General features: G+C 43.6%; 1 protein-coding gene across 2 annotated transcripts; it reads left to right on the forward strand.

The window, feature by feature from the left end:
• Positions 1-91: 91 nt before the first annotated feature.
• LOC125726356 (AP-1 complex-associated regulatory protein-like) lies at positions 92-9,527 on the forward strand. 2 transcript variants are annotated; one of them, XM_049002670.1, is made up of 11 exons: positions 92-469; positions 2,011-2,053; positions 2,249-2,275; positions 2,391-2,416; positions 3,043-3,139; positions 3,810-3,911; positions 4,598-4,653; positions 5,161-5,216; positions 5,337-5,450; positions 8,154-8,344; positions 8,377-9,527. In XM_049002670.1, exons 1-10 carry the CDS (start codon positions 381-383, stop codon positions 8,330-8,332), a joined length of 789 nt encoding a protein of 262 aa, XP_048858627.1. In that variant the 5' UTR covers positions 92-380; the 3' UTR covers positions 8,333-8,344; positions 8,377-9,527. The 2 variants fall into 2 exon arrangements, with proteins under 2 accessions (XP_048858627.1, XP_048858628.1); XM_049002671.1 differs by having other exon boundaries at positions 93-473.
• The last annotated feature ends 3,083 nt before the right edge of the window (positions 9,528-12,610 follow it).

The raw sequence follows: 12,610 nt of genomic DNA on the forward strand, positions 1-12,610 counted from the left end.
AGCTATGACCATAAAGTAGCCTAGTTCTAAGTTCACTGTACTGGCGTGACACATCTTGCAGTTGCATTTTACCTTTGAGTAAGTTTGACCCTCACAGCGTTCCGTAGTTCAGAGGCAATCACATGTGTTTCAACAAGGAAGAGGGGTTCCTTCTGATAGTTTATTTAAATAACACGATGACTGTACAACGATATTTCGTCAACTTAAACCATGTGAAACGTGTTATATGCTTCGAATAAATGAAAAAGGCGTAGTGTATTTTGCTATAATATATATAAGGCGCTAGATTAATGCTTCGGTACATGTGGACGTTTGTGGCGGTGTGTTGACAGAGGTGCCTGAGTCATTGACATCTACTAGATCTAGGTGTTGAAAATTTGATGATCTTTTTGACAGCATGCAATGGGGAACTGCTGGACCCAGTGTTGTGCGATATTCCGAAAGGAAACGAACAGGATCAAAAGAGGAGGCGGGTAAAGTGGCTACAGACGTCGGATTCATTTACATCTACGCGGTTAATTTCCCCTTTTATCGGGAAACATTTAAACAGAGCCTTATGGAACACGTTGCATATGACGGGAAACTTCAGGGTTTCCATTAAAAAGTCTTATTCTTGAAAACTTGCCACTTCATAAAAGTGATTTACGAAGTTGCCCATTTTTATAAATAGCCCCTGATATATTGGTGTTACCTGCCCATTATGTCATTAACGTAGCGAACAAGCAGTAAAATTTGGGGGAAAAAGTTTAAAAACTCTGGTATTCATCTGGATCGCAATCGGCTGGTAAATTACCAGTACAGCAGCTTTTTGTTGGTGTATTTTACCCGCTTTCTGTCGTCTGCCAGATGCGGAAATCGATACTTGGCAGCATTTGAAGGCGGCTGCCGGGCATGGATAATTAATTTTCAATGCTAAATTTCAAAAATAATGTTAAGGCATTGAGGACCAAAGACGCATGCGTCATTTTAATGAGATGACACCATAATACCTAGCTTAACCACCCTAAAATTGCTGTTGGTTTTAGAACACGTAAGCTTATTTTAGCCTAAAATGAAATAAATGTTTTATTCATACATCTGTTGATAACTGTATGTTATAAGAGCCGGACATCAAGCCCTGTCATTTCTGAATATGCTTTATTTGGGTCGTCTGTACAGTATATAAATATTTACTATGCAAAATAATAATGGCGTTCAAGGACTGTCCATTTTTTTTTAAAAGCATGCGTCTGCGGTATCAGCCAAATAACACGAACATCAATACGATATAGTACATTTGTAGTGTTGGGGACTCCCAGGTAGTCCACGTTTTTGCTCCCTCCCAGATCCCTGTAATGTGGACTGTCTGAGGGTCCCCAGGGACTGGGTTGGGAAAAAAACACTGTTGTCGGGTAGCACAGTGGCCCAGTGAGTAGCATTATTGCATCACACCTCCAGGGCCGGCGGTTGCTGTGTTTGCCCTGTATACTTCCTCCTGACTTTCAGCTAATTGCTGTATCAGGCTCCATGCCCCCCTATTACCTTGTTCAGGGTTAGTCGATGGACATGAAATCTGCTGCATTTATTTGATTCACAGAAACAAAAGAATGAATAGCCTGTTTCATTGTGTTATAATTTTGCATACACTGAAATACAAAAGTAAATTTTGAAGGCTCTGATTTGTTCATTTGTTCAATTTTCATTGGAGGGCTGATATTTAAGGATTGACGCGCTGCATACACCCGCGAAGGCATTCTTCAGAGACCTTAACCCTTTTCCCAGCTTCTCTTTGTAAAATAGCACAGTCCTCTCGCACAATTCCAAGTTTCTGTCAGTTTCATAAACTGAAAAACGGAGGCACTTCTGTAACTAGCAGATGCTTCTCATCCTGTGAAATAAAGAGATCGATGTATAAATGTGCATTTTCAGACAGAAGAGTCTCCGTTTCCTTTCTGTCCACTTTTCATGAGTGGTTTCATTTTTAATATACTGCCCCAAGCTTTCTCCTGACTGCATTTATTTTTTTCACAGGTCTAAATACTTTAAAGCTGTTGGGGACCATTGCACCGTAGAGGTATCTGGATTTAATATTTTTATATTCTGACCACACTTAGTGTTTTTTTAAGACCTGGGTAGAAGTGAAACAGTTTAAAAAATGTTTAGGAAAAACCAGGCTGAGAAGTATTTTGTACTCGATACTCGTCGCCATGAAAAATCTAACTTTTCACGCGTCAGTGTCACACTCAGAGTTCTTTGCTTGCCTTCGCAGTTTGAGAACCTAGTGGAGAGCGATGAGGTAAGTGCGCTATGTGCCGTGGTCCAGCCCGGGGACACTTGCAAGCTGTATAGGGGAATCCTGTGAAGGACCCATTTCTGAGTGTCCTCATGTTCTTCTGCTTTGTGGTTTTCAGGAGGGAAACCCAGGCAGCTGTCTCAGGTACGCCTTAATCACCATTCACTTCCTTCAGCATTTCATATCTGGATTTCATCCATCCATCCATTTTCCAAACCGTTTATCCTACTGGGTCGCGGGGGGTCCGGAGCCTATCCCGGAAGCAATGGGCACGAGGCAGGGAACAACCCAGGATGGGGGGCCAGTCCATCGCAGGGCACACTCACACACACCATTCACTCACACATGCACACCTACGGGCAATTTAGCAACTCCAATTAGCCTCAGCATGTTTTTGGACTGTGGGGGGAAACCGGAGTACCCGGAGGAAACCCCACGACGACATGGAGAGAACATGCAAACTCCACACACATGTAACCCAGGCGGAGACTCGAACCCGGGTCCCAGAGGTGTGAGGCAACAGTGCTAACCACTGCACCACCATGCCGCCCCCATCTGGATTTCAATCAACATAAAAAAAAAAAAAAAAAAAAATTAAAACACTTGTTTCCCCCATTGATTTATCCTCAAAAAGCCTTTCTGTGACCCAGGAGAGAGTGTCAGCTGTCATATTTATGATAAAAAAACACGTTAAATTTGGTATAATTTAAAAGCGACGAGGACCCTATTGTAGCGGATGACTCATGCTGTCGCTCGCCGTGGTACCACAGAGCGATCAGCGAGGAAGAGATGGCCCACCTGAAGGAGCAGCGGTACGCCGCCATCTCCGACAAGCAGACGCTGGTCGACGAGCGGCTGCGAGCCGAGGTACGGTGGGGGTCAGTCCGACAGGCCACCTGGGCTTCGCTTGAAACGGAATGGGCTTCCATCTGAGGAGAGTGGTCTTTGTAACAGAGCCATAGGGTCAATCTCAGTTTGCATACTTGATCGTTGTTCTTGGGAGGCTGGTTAGCATGACCGATGTTGGCAAGACTGCAAGCACAATCTTTGCATTCTTGGTATTGAGATTCACCCATATAGTGAGAACTCAACCAATTCAGTAGCTCATCATTGGTCATCATTGTGTCTGATCACATGACCAATCAGGAAGTTGATCACATGAGTAACAAACCAATAGGACACTTTATGGCCATGGAGAACTCAGACATTACAGTTTATGTTCTACTTAAGGTAAAGTCATTGAGTGTTTGATTTCCATTGGCCATCTATTAAATAAGCAATTACCTTTAATGTCCTCATTTTAGTTTTTGATTGTTTCCAGCAACATTTTTTATTAAAGTTCTGGATTTTAAATATGCTGTTTAATAGATTCTCTGAATCCTGTATTTGAAATAATTGTGATTAAATACCAGCCGCCTGAGCAAATTCACCACATTAGTGCTCTTACCCTAAAACCTGTAATTTGTTAACCTTTTGTGGCCTTAATTTTTTCCTTTTTTTGACCACCGGACCACGTTGCACTGTTATTCCCACCCAGTTAGCGGCAGAGGAGGAGAGACTGAGGCAGGAAGAGGAGGCGGAGTGCACGGCCCAGCGAGAGGCGTCCAGGAGGGTACGGGAGAGGAGGTGGCAGCGGGAGGTGAGGCCCCACAGTGCTGCGGATGCTCTCTCGCATCTCCTCAATGCCCCCCTTATTTCACTCAGCCATGGAGGAGGGTGTCCCACATCAGCTCCAACTCCCAGTCCCTACCTTCTCAGTTCATGGTATCAGGATATAGAATAGTGATACTTTATTCATGCCTTGCTAAAGAGCCCAACTGCAGCATCTGTCTGCCGATCCTGGGATTCGAACCAACAACCTTCCGCTAACCCTCTAAACCACACAACGCCCCTCATGGGCTAGAGCCCAGTGGCATCCTTGCCTTACTACACATCTATGTCCTTAGACAGCCTGCAGAAGGAAGGTGAATTTGGGTTTGGATTCAGATCCTCTTGTGAACCCTCTGGCGTGACACTGCTCATCCTCCAGGGGGCGTACTTGTGTGCTGACGTGAAACATTAACGTAACTAGCACTGCTGTTTAATGTTCATCCTTAATCATACGTTACTTTAATCCTGAATTTCCAATATCTACTTTTAGTCACGAATACTCTGCTGTAGTAGAACAGATTTGTAATTAAACATGGATTACAGATGTTAGATTCTCTGGTGCTTCCCAAAGAGAAGTCAGTAATTTTTGGAGAATATTTAAAATGGTTTTGGTTAACAAGCTGTACTGCCGGCTCTTCTGTGATTTTCCTGTGAGTTTTCGGTGTTTTAACACAGCAGGCACAAAGCACGAACACTACGGCAGAAGCTGGAAGCTGTGGAGATCCTCAGACGTGAGTAGATGGTTCTATATTTTGTTGATCTGATCTACCAGGCATCAATGAGCTCTCCGTACAGTCTGATTCAAAATGATTTTTTTTTTTTTAATTCAGAGCTTCATTCACAGCTTAGACAATTGACACAGAAAATTCAAACTGTAAAAACAATTGAGCCAGACTTCAAGCTGTAATGCTACCTTTTGCTTTGTTGATTACCGGAGCCAAATTTATAAATCATAGTAATTTTACATGAGAATCCTTTAAAAATTACAGCTGCATTCACTTCTTCAGAAACCCACAACATATTTTTAATCACCCAGGAAATGTTTTTTTTTTTTTTAACATTCAAATATATTTGAGAGAAGAAACCGATTTTTCTAAAATGCATTAAACGTGACTGAAGTGTTTTTTAGAAACCGAAATGATCACCCTACAAAGAGGACAAGTTAAGCTACCATATTTAAAGATGTACCGTCTACGGGACGCAAACGGACAGTGTTTTACAGACTGTGTGACTTGTAGGCTGGTGGCTGGAAGCAGTACCGGAGCCCCCCAGCAGGAGGCACTCAGGAGCAGTAGTAAGTCCAAGGGCATTCGCATTTAAGCCGAAATTGTTCGTTGCAGACCTGTTGCTTTCAGCTACATTAGACTTCATTTGGCACACATCTGCCTGGCTTCACCCTTTGATCTACACTTAGGCATTGCCATGGCAACACCCAACACTGGGAGCAGTCGTGACCTCATCAGCAGAGGGCAACGTTCCCTGAACGATGATGGCTCTTCAGAGGACCTGGAGTGGGATGATGAGGAAGGTGAGTAGTGGGCATTACACTGTCCCCGAAACCTTCATGCTTTAATGTACATTCCACTTTAACGTCGAGCAGGTGCGAATCTGGGATTTTTTTTTTTTATGGTGGGGGGCAGAAGAGCGGCTAAATTTATACAGAGGGACCAACCATATCATTAGCCAATGGTATGTTTTGAATGTAGGGCCAATCAGCTTTCAGCAGGGGCCAGTGGCCTTGTGGCCCCGCCCTTGTGAACACCCTTGATGTCGAAACCTGAAACAGTCTAGACCTTGTTTAAACTTCACGCTGCGCTGTGTTTACATTCAGCAAGCTTTCTGTTCTGAAAGGAAACGTCTTAAGGTACTTCAAACAACGCCTGGACAAAACAAAATCAAGCGTGTCAGCGAAAACCATCTCCCGCATGCTTAAAATGACACCACGTTGTTGTCATGCCACAACTCTAGAGGGTGCAGAATATTTTCAATGCAGTTGTCCCACATCAAGAGCACAAAAACATATTGCGGCGAGTGAGTGACTCATTTTACTAAAAGAGATGACATCACTTTTTAAATGGAAGTTGCCCTCTGTATTAACAGGCACTGTTGGTCTAATACTAGCAGCAATTCTTGACGACACATGCACTCTATGTCTAACTATATACAGTTTTGACATTTGCTGTGTACAATATAAATATACAAATTAAATGACACTATTTACAGATGCACACGGTGTGGCGCAAAGCATGCTGGTAACTGCATAATTAGTCCTGCTGACCAGTCTTGTGCCATCACGTTTATGTCAGCCAATCATGGACAGTGGGTGGGATCAGAACAAACAAAAAGAAAAATTGCCTCAGGGACCCTACACAGGTGTTATGCCGAAACGCTAATCACCGCGGTGATCACCGCCCATTAGATGTTGTATTGGTAAACTACGTAGATCCCATCGATTTCTCATTTGGCCATCTTTCACTCTCTCTTTGAATCCCTGTGTTTGTCACAGCTCAGGCAAAGTATGCAAGAAGATCACTCCCTGCTGTGATGTTCACAGGGTAGTAACAGGGTTTGAACGGACGTGAAAATCATGGAATTATATGGGATTTTTTTAGATCTATCTGTCTGGACTGTACTGCAAATGTTGATTACATTCTCGAGCAGTATCTCGAATATACTTTCCGAACCACTGCAGGCTGTTGGGGCAGAAAACGAGAGAAAATACATCTTGACACGGGATTTTCCCCCCTCTATTCATCTCGAAACAGCACTTTCCTACCAGCACTGGCATTAAAATACGTGTTTAAAAACCCGTGATGCATTTTTATACTGTACCAATATGATACAAATCTGCATGTCTTTCAGTATTAAGTACTAAAAGTTATACATTCAAGGTCAAACAGTCCAGTCTGTAATGCATTATATTGGTTGCTGCATCGTGTTGCTTGGGTTATATTCTTGTTACCATATGATAACATTTCGGCTTTTAGTCATAACCACTGATACTCAAAATGTGTAACAATTACAACAAATAGATTTGTTCTGTCTGATAAGCTGGATAATATGCTCTCCTTGACACCCAACAACCAAACGCGTTCATGTAGTCATGTAGCTAAGATATACAGTCAAACCTCAGATTGCGAGTAACTTGGCTTGCGAGTGTTTTGCAAGACGAGCAAAAATTTGTTTTATAAATTTTAACGTGATAAACGAGCGAGGTCTTGCAATACGAGTATTATTTATACGCTTTGTCTGCCTAGCGTCACGTGATCACAACTGAACCGATGGTTATTCTCTCTCTCTCTCTCTCTCTCTCTCTCACTGTGGGATTGTGGGTAATTGTCTGCCATGCTCGGTCTCAGTCACTCGTATAGTCAAAATTTAGTAGAAAAGCACCACCGGAATAAGGGTGAGGCAGTGTGAACGATTCATCTCTTTAACGACAATGCAATGTCCACATTTCCGCGAAATCGAAAAGGAGGCAAAAGTGCCTGTTATTGGATGGGTTCCTTGTTTAAGTCGCACAAAAACAAAAATATTCCAGTGAGCCAGCAGATAGCAGTGATTCCGTTATAGTGAAAGTCATCCTACATAATAACCCTCCTCTTCTCCTCTCGCTCGTCTCCCTCACACCATCCACAATTCTTTTCAAAGGTAAAGTGCAGGGCAATTTGTTTTATGTATTTTTACTTTATATTTTGTATTAATCATTTTTATATGAATATTTTTTGGTTGTGGAACGAATCATCCGAGTTTCCATTATTTCCAATGGGAAAATTTGCTTTGATATACCAGTGCTTTGGATTATGAGCACGTTTCCGGAACGAATTATGTTCGCAATCCGAGGTTTTACTGTATGTGGGTTTGATTCCTGACCCAGAATCTGCGTGTGTGGAGTTTGCTTGGGTCACATCCCACACTCCAAATAAGGGCAGCTAGGTGGGTTGGTGTCTGCAGATGTTTATCTTTGGGAGTGGCTGGCCTGCTTCATGCACTGTTCATGCTGTATCTGTAAAAGGATGCGCAGTGACAGTGTATGACGCTATAAAGCTTGTTAGCAATGGGAGACATTATTCAGGACATGAACGGCCTGATGGTAGAAGCCTTTTCTCTGACCGCTTCTGATTTGTTATTCAAAGGTGTTTATTTCTCATGTCACTGCATTGGATTTGTTTCATATGCAGTGCCATTAATCACAGCAATGACCTAGACGCATTGGTCATACCCCCTGTAGGTGCACCCCAGGCAGAAATGGTTCAGGAATCTGGCGCCCGGGACCATGGCACCTCCCTGGAGTGGGAGGGCGACTTCGTTAGTGCCCGCGCTGAGGACTGCGACGACCCGGAGTTCGACGGCTTCGTCAATCCTGTCCTGGATGCGCCATCCTGGGACAGCGACCAGCAGGACAGATAGGGCCAGTGGGAGGCGGGGCCAGTGGGAGGCGGGGCCAGTGGGAGGCGGGAACAGAATGGGGGCGGGTTATAAAAAGCAGCAATACCAGCAAAGGCACCAGTTTCAGCTGAGACTGCACCGAATCCCAACCCATCCTCTAATAAGAAAGAAAAGACTAATCATTTCCTTAAACTGGTAATGGGCATTTGGTAAACTGGTGTGCACAGAGGGGACTAGTTATCATTTGTTGTCATCCAAAGGATGAAGGATTATTTTTTCCCCCTTTTTATCTTGCTCCTCATCAGAACTTTCCTTTTTATTTTAGCGATTATTCCATTTAATTAGTTGCATTTCTGTAATCCTTTTTCCTGAACAGGGTATCTTAAAGGGCATGGTGTGCCTGTATCATGGAACCAAGTGGGCTTTGTAGAACATGGTCTACACCTAAGTCGTTATACCCCTGTGTGACTTGCGGTCTACGTCACAGGATGTCTGTTCTAAACCCTTTCGCCCCTACCTTGTTTTGTTTGGCATCAGCCCAGTGACCAAAGGCACCATCTTCTCAGAAATGGGTCTGCAAAGGGGCTCTGCCCCGACCCCGGTGCCTCGCCTAAGATAATCATGCTGTGGTTCTTCCAGGCCGAACGCCAGGACTCTCGGGTCCTCCTTGTTCCCGTCCAGGGTGGTCTGCTGTGCCAAACTGATGTGTCTCCTCCCCGAAGCAGCCTGGCTTGTAATTTCCAGGAAGTTCTACAGGTGGCTGTCCCACATCCTGATTGGGTGCAGCGGTGTTCCGTCACCGTAGAAACGTTTGATTCGGTAACGACGAGTGTGTGTGTGTGTGGCTGGGTGGGTGTAATGTTTTCTAAAACAAACTTTATCTTTGTAGACCCTGAAAGTAAAAACTGGAGACGGCAAGAGAAATTTTGACATTTAACAAAAACAGCTGATTCTCTTGTTGGGTTTTTCTTTTGGTCTCCTCAGGCACAGTCCCTGGGTTGAAACTTCTTTTCCGTTACCTATTTTACATTCTAACGGGCGATATAATGGGTGGTGGAAACCAGAATGATTGCTCATCACAGCTTACTACCACTCCCAGTCACACCTCCTCCTGAATGTATGTACTGGTCGGTTTAATTGTTTGGTTTCTGTTTTATACAATATTTTCTCTTCGAATGAACGTCTGTTGCTTCATAAATCACTGAATTGCAAAATACATTTTTCTCGTCTAGTTTCTCGTCGTAGTTTAGATGTGTCGTCTGATCTTTCTCCCGTTTTGTGTCGTACCAGTGCCGTTCCTTGCCCCCAGCGTCTCACAGTGCGAGTGCAGTTTCACGTGACGGGCTTCTCGGATTCAGCAGTACGTCCCAAATTTCCCGTAGAACTCGTAGATCTCGACTCCCGGTGCGAATACGGGTGCCCGAGGCTTGCTTTGTAACCGTACCCGTCGTTAGCTCACGCATGACATTCTCGGAAAGCTGGTAGCGCACTTAGCGGACCGCAGTGCTCCCGCGAGAGATCAAACGCGCACCCTGGGTGAGATTCCCCCAGGGGTGACGCCACATTTTGTACGCCACCTCCAGAAGTCAAAAAGCACCTTTGTAAATGTCTCTGCAGTTCATTTGTAGTTCAACTCTCCTAATATCACCTGTCTATAATAGCAAATATTATTTTAAAAGCTGCTCTGTGCTTTACACTATTTAAAATGTATTTTTTTTAAACATTGTTTAGTTTGTTTCTGTGCCAAATGACACTGCACTGTGACCCTTTGGATGGCAGTAATTGATTTAAGGATGGATGGTTGAATGGATGAACAAGCCACATTATGAATACCATAGTAACAAGTCAGTTTAGCACACTGGTTACATGTTCAAACTAAGAGATGGACCACATCCAGTGAAACAGTTGGTGTCTGCAACGTCAAATGCAACTGAAATCCAGTTAATACCTGACATCTTCTAAGTGGGTAGAAGGTAACACTTCTTTCTTTAGAGTATTCATTAGATACGGCAACAGCGGTTGTAGCTAAAAATCACAGATGAATCGTTTATGTCCATTCACAGCAGACTGAAGTCTCCACATCGAGTTTCCGTGATTCAAGATTAAGATTCAAAACATTCATTGTGTGCACATATGATAACTTTAGAATAAGCAAAAAAGACAAAAACAAAAGCACTGTAAATGACATACAAAATATGCACCCACCGTGGATAAAAATATTAACGTAAAGAAAGAAAATAGTTACTAATGTAACTCCAGCCTGCAAATGTGCCATTTCTCAAATAAGAGTGAGTATGGGAGCTGCAGGACACTCGAGTTTCAGATTCCTCAGACAGTACAGATGGGCTCGTGTTCATTTCAGTGAACACCCTTCCATGGGTCCTCGACCTTCCCAAGGGTCCGTAATTCCCAAGGCCTCACGCTGCTTAATGCTACCTGCTGAGAGGCAACACGGCTCTCCCTCGTACTTTGTGTTTTACAAAGCAGCGTACTGGATAAAGCCTATTGGCAATCAAAAAAAAGATTAAATCAAAAATCAGTATCTCAGGGTTTATATTGTAGCTGGACTTTGGGTCTGGCCTCCTTTCTGTGTGTGTGCTCAGTCAGTCATGTGAAGCATATCTACTATATTTAGTGGAAACATCATTTATTATTTAAAAACCAGGCACAATATGCTTAGATTGCCATCCCCATAAATTCAAAGTCTGCTGTGTTTTAAAATGGGAATGTGGTAGATAACCATCTCCAACACCCAAAAGCACATGGAATTTCAGCACTGTGGCATGATGTGTGCTATCGCATTTTGAGAAATAAACATTTGTTTGGTGTAGGACAAACATATTTTTCAGGAAGATAATGTGAAAATGTTACATTTCATACACCAAGGGGTGATTTGGCGTAAAAAGGTAAGGCTACATGCACATGGTAACAACCACGAAATTCTTCTAAAAATTAAATATAGTCTTTTTAGGATTAAGTACATTCTTTCATTTCATTTACATAGTCTACATTCACATTAAAGAACATGTGAAATGCTGACTGGTGGTCAAAAACAACGGAGAATAAAATAAAATGAAAGTCATCTTAAGCAGTGATATAATGGACTCATTTCTGGGCTTTTTGCAGTTTGCGTTGGCCCTACTTCCCATGCATTCCATTACGCTGAAGATCAAAAGCATTGAATTCGGCAGTTTGAAGGGTGAGGTCCGCCACAAATAACACGTTTAACGCAGCCGAACAGCAGACCCCCCCGCGCATAACAGGAAACCTCTCCTGTCCGTCAACTACTAAGTTTCATTTGCGGTGATGATGAATTGAGGGTGTGCAGTCCCGATCGTTTGTACTCCAAGTCACCCCCCCACCCCGACAGGTGCTCAGTGGGTAGAACGATTTCCTGCTCTCTATATCGCAGACATGCAGTTGGCTAACTGGAATCGTTATATCACCTACTGTGCGTGTGTGGCCTGCGATGGACTGACATCCTATCCAGGGCGTTCCTACGCCCGATTATACTCATCACCCTGTACTGCGTACATATTTGGAAGAGAGATGGGTGAATGGAGTCATACCTGAACAATTACATCAACCCATTCTTCAATTGTATACATTTTAAAACAATACACCTCAATCAGGTTTACAAATGACTTGAATCTCCTCCCTCCAAATCAACCCTTAACATTCAGTAATCAATCTAATTAAGGGTCCAATAAGAGATTCATCCGTGTTTTCTATCGGTGAGATACCAGTCGCAGAATAGAGGCAAAAAAAATCATTTCCGCGTCTACTTCTGGATGAAGATGATGACGAGGCACAGCACTCCCACCAACCCGAGAGCCTGCAGTCCCAGGAACCCGAGCATAAGCCAAAAAAATATTATCACCACCGGGTCCACAGTCTTCTCCCCGAAAACCACCTGTGAGAAGCCCATGCTGCGCAGACATTTGTTGAGCTCTCCAAACAAGGTCCCCAGTCTCTGGCAGTCATCCGACCCATGACGGGAGGCGCCGGCTTTACTCCTGTCCTCATCCTAAGGGAATGGAAAGCCCCATTAATAAACTGCGCTATTTCACTTCCTTTTTACTGACTGTGGTAAACCTTAAAAACTGCTTTACACACACACAGCCAATTGTCGCAAGTGAAATTAACGTGGGTTTCCGAGTGAATTTCCACAATCCGAGTAGATAAACAAGAAAACACCTACTAAAAAGTAGCTACTGCACGTCTCGGTGAGCCTAAACTGGATGCGCCCGGCGTGCAAACCCCTAAGGTTTACGATAAGCGCGGAAATGATATCTGACG

This window comes from Brienomyrus brachyistius, unplaced genomic scaffold (assembly GCF_023856365.1).
Source record: "Brienomyrus brachyistius isolate T26 unplaced genomic scaffold, BBRACH_0.4 scaffold70, whole genome shotgun sequence".
NCBI lineage: Eukaryota > Metazoa > Chordata > Actinopteri > Osteoglossiformes > Mormyridae > Brienomyrus > Brienomyrus brachyistius.